Raw genomic sequence first — 12,768 nt, 5'->3', positions numbered from 1 at the left:
ACCCCAAAAACTCTTTTAAATATATTATTTATTTGTACATATTAATTCAAAAGTTCTTTTTTTAGCCGTCAAAAGAAATTTTATTAAATATGACTTTTGATAGGACACAAGCCGTGACCCAAATCAAGTAAAAAAAAACAGTTACAAACACCATTTATATATAATATCTACTTTTTTTGACAGCTAAAAGCACTACTGTTATTGCAATTCTCAGACTCCCTGAAAGATTAAGCCGAATTAATTTTGAAATGATATATTTGATTAATTCAAAAGTTCTTTTTTTAGCAACAAAAATAATATTTTATTAACAATGGCCTCGAATAAGACACAAGTGGTGACTCAAACCAAGTAAAAAAATAGTTACAAACACCAATTATTGCAATTTCCTACTTTTGACAACTAAAAGCACTACTCTTATTGCAATTTCCTAACCCTCTAAAAGATTAAGGGAGTATTTGGATTATTGTTAACAAAATTTAAAATTATCTGATTCCTTGAAAAATTCTTCTACATATATTATTTATTTTTGTATATTAATAAACATGGTTTTTTAGGTGTCAAAAGAAAACTTTATTAATGACCTTAGATAGGTCATAAGTCGAGATCTAAATTAAAAAACAATAGTTACAAACATTGGTCATATATTATTTCTATTAAATTGAACATTTATGATGTGTCGTAAATTGTGATAAATAACAGTCTAAAATTATTTTACCATACTAATGTATAACTTATATTCTCTTAATCAAATAACTTGTATTATATTCTTAATATAAAAGTTTTAATTGTGTTTATCTTTTATACCAACTATATAAAGGCACAATGTATAATTGAGGATGAAAAAAAGTGAGTTTAAATATATTTTTAGTTTTTGTAATTTAATATTTTTTATTTTTGTTGTAATTTTTTTTGTTTTAATCTTTGTAAAATATGTTTGTTTTATTTTTTATCTTTAGAATACACGCTTTAGATAATATTTTTATTTTTACTGTTCAAAATATTTTTTTATTGTTAAAATTTTTATATAAATTGCTTTCACTTTTTGAGTACTTTGTTATTAAATGTGAATATTCTACTTTTTATCTTAGTTCAAGTAAGATTATATATCTCCAATAAAGAATACTGTAGTCTCTACAATTTTCTTTTTTGAATATTCTACTTAGTGAGGAAACGAGCTTCCAAAGTAAATTCTAGAATATTTGGAGAGAGATTCGAGACCCTCTTATTGTATTCTAACAAAATTTGTATTTAACTACACAACTTTTAATCTAGGTGTGTGATTAGAGCAACTAGGTACCTCTAAAACAAGCATAAGGTGGTGATTAAATTAAGCCAAAATATGAATGCTACATCATCATCCTTCGAGTCTTGGAACCTACTTGTAAAAATACCTTCTTGTCTATAATGTACAACTCGCAATCCGTGAGACCAAATAATATATGCAAATGAGAAGGACATGAGGTATTAATTACTAGAAAACTATTTTCATCAACCAAAACGATAAATTTGACCTGTCACTTTCGAAAAAACAAAAGAACTTATCTATCATATTGGAAAAATTGAGTCCAGAAGAGGAGTGCCACACAACCTAATCCTCTCTCTGGCTCAATGTCCTTCATTTTATTTTTCGTAAATCAATGGTCTTCATTTTTAGAGATTATGGGTTTCATGTTTTTTTATTGAATAAATTGGGAACATCAAACATGCACCACTTGCAATAAGTGCCTAGAGAGGTAATCTCAATTCTCAAGCAATGTATAATGCAGCTTCTATTTCTGCTTTTCCTGCGATATAGGAATCAAATTCTGTGAGGAATTGAATGCACAAAGATGTAAGAATGCCACTCCTTAACTTATTAAGTGAAGAGTGCAATATATCAAAGACATTCTATGTTCCAACCACCAACCATATCTCTTTCAAGATTTTTCTGATGCATTCCTCCAACGATGCAATAGACTGACCGGAATTAATTAGATATGTGTCTAAATACTAGAGAGATGGCTTGTGAAGTTGTGACCTATGGATTGCGTGTCTCTTAGTGCCAAACCTATTATCTGGAGACCAAAATAAAGTCACATTTAAAATAAATATCACTTCAACAAAAAATAACATTTGTGACTAAATAATTTATATGTAAGTCATTAAATTTTTTGTGACCTAGTATTAATAAAGAAAAAGTGTAATTTTTACTACTAAATTTCGTTGCTAATTTCTTGATTTTTTTAGTGGTACTAATGAGCATATATATATATATATTACTGAATAATTGTGTTTGGGAGTTTTAGTGGTGTTATAATGAAATTGTTAAGGAAGGAGACCCGAACCATTCCATACCATGCAGGTTTTCATATTTTCCCAATTTTGGAGGGTTTGGAATAGAGTATTTATTTTTCTCGAGTTTCTTTTTCTTCTTATAGTAATTTACGATTTCATATAGTGATAGCACGTACCAAGTAAACTCAAATTCTAAGCCATGTTACTGCTGTTACTGTAATTCTCCGAGTTCCAAAATTGCCAATTCTAATATGTGAGAGAGAAGGCACTAGTTTGATCCTAGTTTAATTAGGTTAACATAGACGATAAAAGTCTTATCTTTTTTCTTGATGAGGTTGGTTACATAGATGTTATTGAACTCGATTTATAAAGACCAAATTCGTAGAAATACTATTCAATATATGTAAAATTCCTCATAAAAATTCTTTTCATTGTCCTTTAATTTCTTTCTCTCTTTCTTTTCACAAGGTTAAAAACTATGTGATTTACTCTTCTTGTTTCTTATGGCCTTATTTACAGTTGTTCAAATTGAAACAATCTTAACTGATTTTCAGTCATTTTTTCTTAATCGGTTAGTAATATCTTCTCATATATAATTTTGTATTTTCTGCTTTCTTTTGTATACACACATTTATTTTAATATTATAGTTTTTTCTACTCTTGTAATTTTTTTGAATTTGATAAGATACTTTGTAACTACAAATAACTCCAACTATCTTTTTTTTTTCTTCTTTCTATTTTAACCATTCAGGGACATCTCATAATTGAACATGTGGGAAAAAAAACTACTTATATAAAGAGACACAGACAATGGATCACCATGTTAAGTAAACACAAGTTTGAAGCTTCTAAATGGGATTTGATATATTTACTCAATTGTTTGGAAAAACATTTGGTCAATATTTTAAATAGAAAATTGAATAGATTCATTCTACCATGCATAAGTAAAAACAGGTGTATTTAACCAAGGAGTTTAACTCAGTTTATTGAATATAATGTGTGAATTATTATAAATCTCTTCTATTTATTTCCTACTTATCAAGACAAATGGTGCATTCATAAACTTGGTTATTTTACCATATATTTGAGCTCACCAACTATGAATGCTTTTACGTCCAAATGCAAAGGCAAGAAAATTTAAGTTCACACATGTACCCTTGTTTCAATGTGCATATAAGAAAGAGTTTGACTAATAAGGTTTAGTACATTCGATAGATAGTTGAGTTTTTTTATATTATCAAATTTATTTTTGATTTTGTATATGAAAAAGATTTTATTAGAAAAGATAAAATCTACTTTAGTGATATCTATATAAAAACTTCTTACCCCATTGCCCAGAGGCTCTTTGCTATGCGAATGTATGGGGGAGGGATATTGTAAGCAGCCTTACCCTTGCATATGCAAAGAGACTGTTTCCGGATTCGAACCCATGACCAATAAGTCACCAAGGCACAACTTTAGTGATATCTATATCTCAAAGGAAATTAGTCTTCGACTATTGATTGGAGATATCCTTAGTGAAAACAAAAAATAAAAAATATATTAGAAAGAGTTTTGAAAAAGTGATCAAACATAATTTTAGCATAATTTTTTTGAATTTCTCAGGAGTCTCTTTCTTTAAAAACAATCATATTTTAAAAAGAATCATATTCTAGGAGGATGAACTCTTGTGTAGATTTTATGTTGGGAGAGAATTTCATATTAAATACGGAAACTAGAAAGTTAAAACAATTTTGTTGAGGAAACTTTTCATTAGAATACAACACTTCACAAATTTTTCCATAAAATTTATTATGTAAAGTGCTCTGCTCTATATATGCAAGACACCACCAAGTAGATCGGCCCGATGTATTTATGGGCAGTTTAATCTTAGCCTACTAGTTGAAATATGGGTCAAAAAAAAAAAAAAAGCAATTGCCCATTGGGTTAAAGGCAGTGTTTGCTGTGTTATAGTCAAGCACTCGTAGGCTACTTCCACTGTTTTGGATAGTAGGGTGCGATAACTAGACTGCCTCAAAACAGTTCGAGAACATGAAATAAATTTTTGGAGTAACCATTTTTTTTTATACTCAGAATAACTATAATTATTAATAACTTCAATAAATTATTTATATATTATTAATGAATTGCTTACTTTTAAAAACATTTTTTAATTAACTTCATTAATTTTTTTAATCAAATTGCTACCATATACTTAGTTTCACATTGTATATGATGTTGTGTATAATAAATAAAAAAAACAACAAAAGTAATTGTCATGTTACCAAGGTGGATCCAGTTATATGCTTTTGTTTCTCAATTAGAGAATATCTTAATAGGAAAAATAAATTCTAAGAAAAAAAGTTTAATTAACAATTTTATAAAGAGGAATTGTAGGATTAATTACATCAGATTAGATTAGTAACTGCACTTAGGATGGACACAATTTCCACGCTTCCAAAGAGTAGAGGTGTGTGCACTGATAAGGTGTGTAGTGTGTAGTACCTGCTACTTGATTGTTTGAATTTTGTGTCAAGTAAAAGTTAAAAAGAATTTTTGCTTTTGATAGAAGACAGGAAGAGTATATGTAATGGGGTTGTTGTTCACATTTCACAGTGTTGGTGTGCATGATCAATTCGGATTTTCAGGAAAGTGGCAGAAAGGTGTGGAAAATTGGCCATAACTTTGCAGACACGCAGTGTATTGCTTAAAGAAGATTTGATGTGTCTAATGGTTTCACCACATACGTGTCAGTCTACATGCTGTTGTCTCTGACCCATTTTGATTCTCTCCCCAAACTTTCTTTTTTTTCTTTCTTGTCTTGGTTTGGTCACTTCTCTCTAGACCCTTTCCTAGTCTTAACTGAAGTACTTTTCCCATTTTAAATTGATTTTCAACGCCCTTGGATATGGACAAAGAACATCAAGTAAGAATAAATAATTGAGGATAGACTCAAAAGATTAAAATTTATGAAATATTTTAAGATCTTACTAAGAAATTAAAGTCCTAATTTTGATAGTTTTAAAAAAATTAATAAGTTTTTTTTATGTCCAATCATATAAAAAATTATTAATTATTCTATTTTATTTTAAAAAAGAAATTATAAGATTAAATTATTATTTTTGAATCAATATATAGATGTTTGATAAGTTTTTTTTTAATTTTAATAAAATTATCTTAAGAGTCAATGGTGATTTATGTTTGAATGATCATATAAATTATTTTACAGTATATTATCATTAAACTTAAAAAAATATTTATATAAGAAAACAATAAATAAATAAGTAAATGAAATTAAGCTATTAACACGAATTAATTAATGTACTTTATGGCTTATGCTTTCCAAGAACTTTTTCATTTAATATCTTTATAAAGTATTAATTAATATACCAAAAAGTAACATTTTATAATTGAAAAGGCTTTAATATACCAAAGGTTACACAAGCTAAGTATTAAGTATTAACTTCCAATTCCCACCACAGCAAGAGTTATATTTCCCATTAGGATTTTGGTCCTTGGCCCCTGTACTCTATGCAACACTCACTGGAAAAAGTCCATGAAAGAAGAGATGGGTTCAGAGGAAACCAATTTTCCAAGCAAACCTTGGATAAGGGATTCTCATCATGTTCATTCTGATGCGGCAAGGGAAACAACATCTCATGCTTGGCCACAACATATGTCACCACCAACACCACCACCATGTGTTAAAGGTAACAACAACATTTCCAACAATGAAATTGATGTGTCCATGTCTTCAGGTGCACAATATTGTTACTACATGTTGGAGGCCATGCCTCAGCCAGGGCCTACATGGTCCACAACAGGACCTTGTGTATTGGCTGAGCCAACACCAACACCAACACTAACACCATCAGCACTCATTGAAGATTCTTCTTATACTTGCTGGCTGGGATACCTTGAAGGCTTTGATGGGAATTTGACCACTGAGAAATTGGATCCCCCATTTGTGGAAAATGTTGTGATGGAAAATGCTAAGGGGGTTTTTGGCTATGAATCTACCCTTGTGGAGGCTATAGATCTTAGTTATTGTTGTCCAGATGATTGGTTGGTGATTCCAACAATGGAGCAGGATTTGGAAGACATAGTTATGCCATAGGAATTTGGTGTTTTTTTTTTTTGCTTGTTGGTATTTTGGACACCTTATTGCAGCAAACTTATGAGTTTTTTTCTTTAAAAATTATAAATATTGTTCTTCTTTTCTATACATTTTTATTCTTAAATAGACGTAGTACTTTGGGAGATTAGTCTTGACTCCCTCCTAAGTTCACCCATAAGAATACATCGGTCAAGTATGTTTGAGGTTTTCTTAAAAAACAAGTAGAGCCTAAATAATTATGCCTTTCTTAAAATAGTTTCAAATAATATTGTTTCCCTTTTCAATAGATTTTTATTGTCGCTTCATAACTTTCAATAGCTTATGCTAGTCTTTGAGCAAGATGGACTTTGTTATTTTTTCATAAAGCCCAAGTTGAATAAACGGATGAAGTGCAGTGTAGGAGAATTCTTGATGAACTTTGCTATTTCCAACCCCCCATTTCTATTTAAACTCCCCTCAAAAGTTACTTTTTTATATTGATAAAAATGCCCCTCAAAACATAAACAAATTTTCCTTGTGTATATCTACCATCAACACAATGAAAACCTTTTCCTATAGAATGGATACAATTAGTTATTAAAACCATTAGATTTCACAAAAATGAATAGTGAAAATGAAAAATAATTTTTTTAGAATTACTCTTGGAATAATAATAATAATAATAATAAAAATAAAGAGGAGAGATTAAGTTATTCTGACAATAATTCTTTTGAAATTACTCTTCAATCTTATTATTCATTTTTTGAAATATAATAATTTTAATGTATGAACAAATCAACAAGAAAGACTCAGTAGCTAGCTTTGAAGGTTGGAGAGTCCAACCAAGAAAGAGTAAAAATTTGAAAAGAAAAAGGTTCTCAAAGCAAAGATGGACAAGTTTGAGAGCTCAGACAAAAGCTCAAGTGGATCAACAAATGATAAGATGTCCCTCAAGTCCAAAAAATTTGAGAAAATGCTGAAAAACAAAGGGAAGTACAAATACTACTCTAGAAATAAGGATAAGTACAGAAAGTCATCAGAGAAAGAACACTAGTGTCATTATTTGCTTCAAGTGTAAGAATCCAAGACACATAAAGACCGAGTGTCCTAAGCTAAGGATAAAATGATACTCAAAGAAGAAGATAAAAAAAGAGGCTAATGACTACATCGAAAGATCTGGACAACTATAATAACTGTTTAGATGATTAACACACTAATATTTGTCTAATATAACAAACACAAACAAAAATATTGAGATAAGAACTTAATCTGAGTCTGAAAATAGTAGTTCATCTGAATCTTTATTAGATTATGAGAAAATGTTTTTATGAAGTTCTTCTTCAAAATTCACATATGATTTCTTTGGAGTATAAGAAGTATAAAGAAAATGACAAGTTGTTCAATGAAAAGTACAAGTTGTTGGTGAAAATGTTGCTCTAAAGAAATCAACTGTGATTTTTGAGAAAAAAAAAACTTAAGACTTTAGAAGAAAGTCTTGAAAGAGCTAAAGTAATTGATAAGACTGTTTATTTATCTGAAGTCTTAAAACTGAAAGACAAAATAACATGTCTTACTCTAAATAAATTATTAAAATAATTTAATCTTCAGATAGAGTCTCAAACACAATTACACGGCATCAAACAGTTAAAATAATCATTCTTTTGCACAATTAAGTCTCTCTGGATTGAAGATGATCCTTCTCCTAACACATGTCACCTCAAACAGTGATTTAACTAGAATATAATGGATCAATAATGGGGCTCGGGGCAAATGCCATGACCTGCAATTAATATACATGTCGATCAGACTCATGGATATTTAATATGACATAAGGAAAATCAATGCATATAGTCTCCAAAATTGCTGGCTAGAGGATGATAGATTGGATTGGTTCTCAATTCTCATCCATGAGCTTTTAGAACCATTAATGTCGTTCTGTCAAATGTCAATGACACATTCTGCGTGGATTATGGCCATGCTATTATAATTCATTGATTAGGAGAACGTACGTCCAAACTCTATGTACATGAGGGGTTCCCATATATGCATATGTTCCATATCCAATTGTGCTTGTATGTAATTATACTTCAGTGTTGCATGTATCCATGGAATTAGGAATCGTTGTCCTTTTATCTATTTTTCCTTTAATTTGTAACAAAAGAAAAATATAGAGATCATAAGGAGATTTAAACCTATATAATTAATGAAGGGCTCCCCACCAATCATGCATGAAAGCTTAATTATGATAACTAACTGATGGTCCATATTTGTTGCAGTAGTGTTCACTGTTCACCACTCGTTTGCTTTGCCTTTGTTTAATTATATATTATATATACACTTAATAATAATAATGCTTTAGAAGTTTTTTTTTTTTTTTTGCTACTTAATGCTTTAGAAGTATGGATATCACATTTTTTATATATTTTATATACATACATTTTTAATGAATTAAAACTAAAGCACAAAGACATGCCATTGTGCGTTGCTCTATATACTTTTTGATTGCTTTTTATTCTTTTTTGCCAGATGTGGTTTCTTTTGAAATATCAAATTATATATAAGTCGTGAATTAGCATGAGAAACTCTATTCTCCTTGTTTAAACGTGTTTAGACATCTCCAGTGAGATTACTTGTTAATCGGGTTACATTAGATAAATCAGAATTAGGGTCAAATCTAATGTAGATAAGAAAAATGTCCTAAATCTTCCAGTTAAAACTAATTTTTCAGTCGAAGCATTTATATCTTTGATCTAATTTTTTAAATTCGTCTTCACTGACGAAGTTTACATTTTCCTAAAGCATATAGAACACATAGGTATAATTGCAACTGAAAATTCAACTAAGAGATTAGAGTGTACAGTCCTCAAGAAGAATATGATGATCCAAACGGTCTGAAAAGGTGTGGAATGGTCAAATATATATGTTGATCGTCCTTTTCCTTGCGAATGGCAATGGCATGCATCTTCATTGAATCATTGTTCTCTGACAGTAACAGGTCAACTATCCAAGTGGTCCTACTAACTGAGATTGTGATAGCTAAATGGGTTGATAATTAAGGTTCGGTATGATGACCATGCTCATATGGGGACTCCCACGCCACGAGATACCACACGACCACAAAATATTTTAGATTATTTGTAATTATTCTCGTCTCAATCTGAAAAATCTTAAAGTCTCAAACTCTAAAGTCTTCCAGGAAAATGATCCTAAAGTGTATGTGAACTCGAAAGTAATAAAAATGGAGATCACTTTTTTTATTTATAGAATGTCACTTAATCAAAGGTTTAAAGTCCAAATATTAAGAGCCAAATTATCTCATTGTGACTAGTCACTCGATCTATTATTCTATATCAACGGATGATTCATAACCCATCAAACATGAGCCTTTAGACATGAATATTTAAGTGCATATATATAAGTTAGCCTTAGTGTAACGATCTCGATTGTACCGTCTATTCTAATAAAAAATGAAAATGGAATCTCTTTCTTAATTAATGTAAAATTATGGTCGTATATGATCAAAAGTATTGTAATTAGAAATTGTTATAGAAATAATATATCTCATTAATAGCTAATTGGTTGGAGGCATGTCAACATTTTATTAGGGCTGGTAGAGGTAGGAAAAGAGCATCACCATAAGGGATAAGGACGAAGATGCAGCCGTGTGGCAACTGTAGCTTTTGCCAATATATGCCATGGCTCACCACAAACACATTTTTTGGTTCCAATTTGCATAACATTATATGGTGTCTGCATGATAATGTTAATTAAAACTTGTCTAATCAAATATTATTTCTGTCTTTATATACAAGACCTTTTAAATTAATTTAAAAGAATTAAAAAAGTTGATTAATTTAATTAATAATATTGAATTTATTAATAATTTATACTTTTTTATTTTTAAATTATTACTCTTCAAATAATTGTAATTCATCATTTTATTTTTATTCAATTTTTTTCTTTCTAATTAATTAATTAAAATGTGATGGAAGAGAAAACAATGGTTACACAATTTATCTTAACAAAACTTATATGCAATTTCTTAGATTTTTTGTGATGTTCTCCAATTAAAATTAAAAGTTTCATCACAATAATTTACATGTTGATTTTTAATACAAATCTTTATGATCTATATTATCGGGGTGAAAAACTAATTTTGATAGTAGCACATAAAGAATCTAAGGTAGTATGTATATAAGTTTTATCACAATAATTTACCTAGATGTTGTTGGTGATGTTCTCCCATCAAAATTGAAGTTTCATCATCATTGTAGTTTGTGTATAAGTTTTGTCCTTTGTCATATTGATTTGTGGCTACTCATTTTTATAATAGAAAAGTTGACTAAAAAATTTAAAATGATTAAGATTGTTTGGGCAAAAAAAAAATAATACAAAAGATAATTTAAAGTAGTTCTTATAAAATAAGGGAGGTGGGAGAATACTCTGAAAAATAAAAATAAAAGTAAATGAAAAATACTTAATGCTTATTTAGAATAACTTAATCTCTACAAAATAATCATTTATTTCTTAAAAGCTCTCTCAAGAAATTAGTAAAAATAAGATGTTTTTTTCTAAAGTAAATTGAACCAAACAAGAACTTGGTGTTTAGATTTATATCTTTGAATACAATAAATCTGACCATATACATGTGTTTATAATAAAAATCAGCATCATAAATTGGAAAATAATCAAGTTCTCTAATTGTCATCTATTTTGTTCGTGATTTTGTTTTTCTTTCACTCCTCACAGTATATTCTTATCTAGTAAGTTAGAGATTAATCTATAGAGATGATAATTATTTACTAGACGTTAAAATGGAGACTCCTCACTACTATAATTAATGATTTATTTTTTGTTTTATAAATAAATCTCCTGAATAAACTTGAAACCACATGTTTAACTGATCTATTGACTATTCGTTCGTACTAACACAAGTTGCCTATGCTGAACGAGAAGAGGGTCGGCCATGCATAGTACATTCCAAAAACATCATTTCAAGTTCATAGCACCTTTAGATTATACCTAAACATTTAATGAAAACGACGGGTCCATCTTTCACACGAGTTATTAACAAGTCAAACTTCCCAAAGGCTGATTAGTCATTCTAATTATCCCCAAATTTAATTTTGGCTCCCTCATGCACTTACGTCTACAAGTTAATTCACATCGTTATCTCCTCATAAAAAGCATTCCAACTCTTACAATTTATAATTATTATATGAACATTTTGGTGTGACACATTTGTCATCTCAATCGTGCAAACATTAATCACAACTTCTAGGAGCTAATCCACACCCTCCTATACCCCACTTTATAAATCAATCAATCTCAACCGTCTATGCATTTTTTATTTTAACCTATAATAAGGCACAAATTTCGGATATACCTTCCTATCTATGCCTATAAATTGTGACACCACCAATCCCTCCATGCAATTCACAACTAGTGCAACCATTTCCTAAAACACAAGCCTAGAAGCATAAATTTCACACAAAAAAAATTCAAAGCATGGAGGATCATCAAAAGGTGGAGATGCAAAACAAGGCAAGAGTTGAAGTGCTCTACAAGGCACTATTAGGGCAAGGAACAATGGACAATGTGGCCAAATTGCTAGCAAGTGACCTTGAGTGGTGGTTCCATGGCCCTCCTCATTGCCACCACATGATGAAGGTGCTCACAGGGGAAACAGATCACACCAAGGGCTTCCGGTTTGAGCCGAGGCGAGTCACAGCCGTCGGAGACTGCACGATCGCTGAGGGCTGGGAGGGCAAGGCGTATTGGGTGCACGTTTGGACCCTAAAAAATGGCCTCATAACTCAGTTTAGAGAGTACTTCAACACATGGCTTGTGGTGAGGGATTTGAGGCCTCCAAGGTGGGAAGATAGCAAAGATAGCATGACATTGTGGCAAAGCCAGCCTCGTGATCTCTATCACCGGTCACTGCCAGGGCTTGTGTTAACTATTTAGCCACAACAACACTTCATGGTTTGTGGTTAATTGGAACTTGGAAGCTAGTTAGGGGCGTGATGTACAATGTACCATAAAGTGGCCCCTACGAATTAATTAAACATGTTGCTCAACTTAACAACATTTGGACTAATATACTATTTGTACATATTTGGCTTGTGGACCTGGTTGATTATTCAATAAAATGGTTTTCATCAATTTGAGAGAATAACAGAATAAACGGTTAAATACGTTTTTCGTAGTGTAAAATGAGTGGGTTTTAATTTTAGATCTTATGAAAAAAAATGGGTTTTCATCCTTCAGAAGGCTAATATTATAGTATTTTAATTTATTTATGCGTTTAATGGAAGGTCAAATGATAACATGGAATACCATGTCAACATCATACTTTTAAAAAAAATATTCTAAAACCTTATCATAGATATTATTTAACTACTCTAAAATAAACGTGA

The 12,768-nt window shown here is 30.2% G+C and overlaps 1 protein-coding gene across 1 annotated transcript; it reads left to right on the top strand.

The window, feature by feature from the left end:
• Positions 1–11,774: 11,774 nt before the first annotated feature.
• LOC100779835 (senescence associated gene 20) lies at positions 11,775–12,514 on the top strand. The gene has a single exon (XM_003533627.5). The coding sequence runs from the start codon at positions 11,858–11,860 to the stop codon at positions 12,314–12,316; it is 459 nt and encodes a 152-aa protein (XP_003533675.1). The 5' UTR covers positions 11,775–11,857; the 3' UTR covers positions 12,317–12,514.
• Positions 12,515–12,768: the final 254 nt, after the last annotated feature.

The sequence above is a fragment of the Glycine max genome, chromosome 9, assembly GCF_000004515.6.
Source record: "Glycine max cultivar Williams 82 chromosome 9, Glycine_max_v4.0, whole genome shotgun sequence".
NCBI classification, from domain to species: domain Eukaryota; kingdom Viridiplantae; phylum Streptophyta; class Magnoliopsida; order Fabales; family Fabaceae; genus Glycine; species Glycine max.
The sequence above is the reverse complement of the archived record's forward strand: the minus strand, read 5'-3'. Positions and strand labels throughout refer to the sequence as shown.

Bases quoted from the DNA above. Each gene is read 5' to 3' on its own strand.
- LOC100779835 (XM_003533627.5), top strand. From the start codon at position 11,858: ATGGAGGATCATCAAAAGGTGGAGATGCAAAACAAGGCAAGAGTTGAA.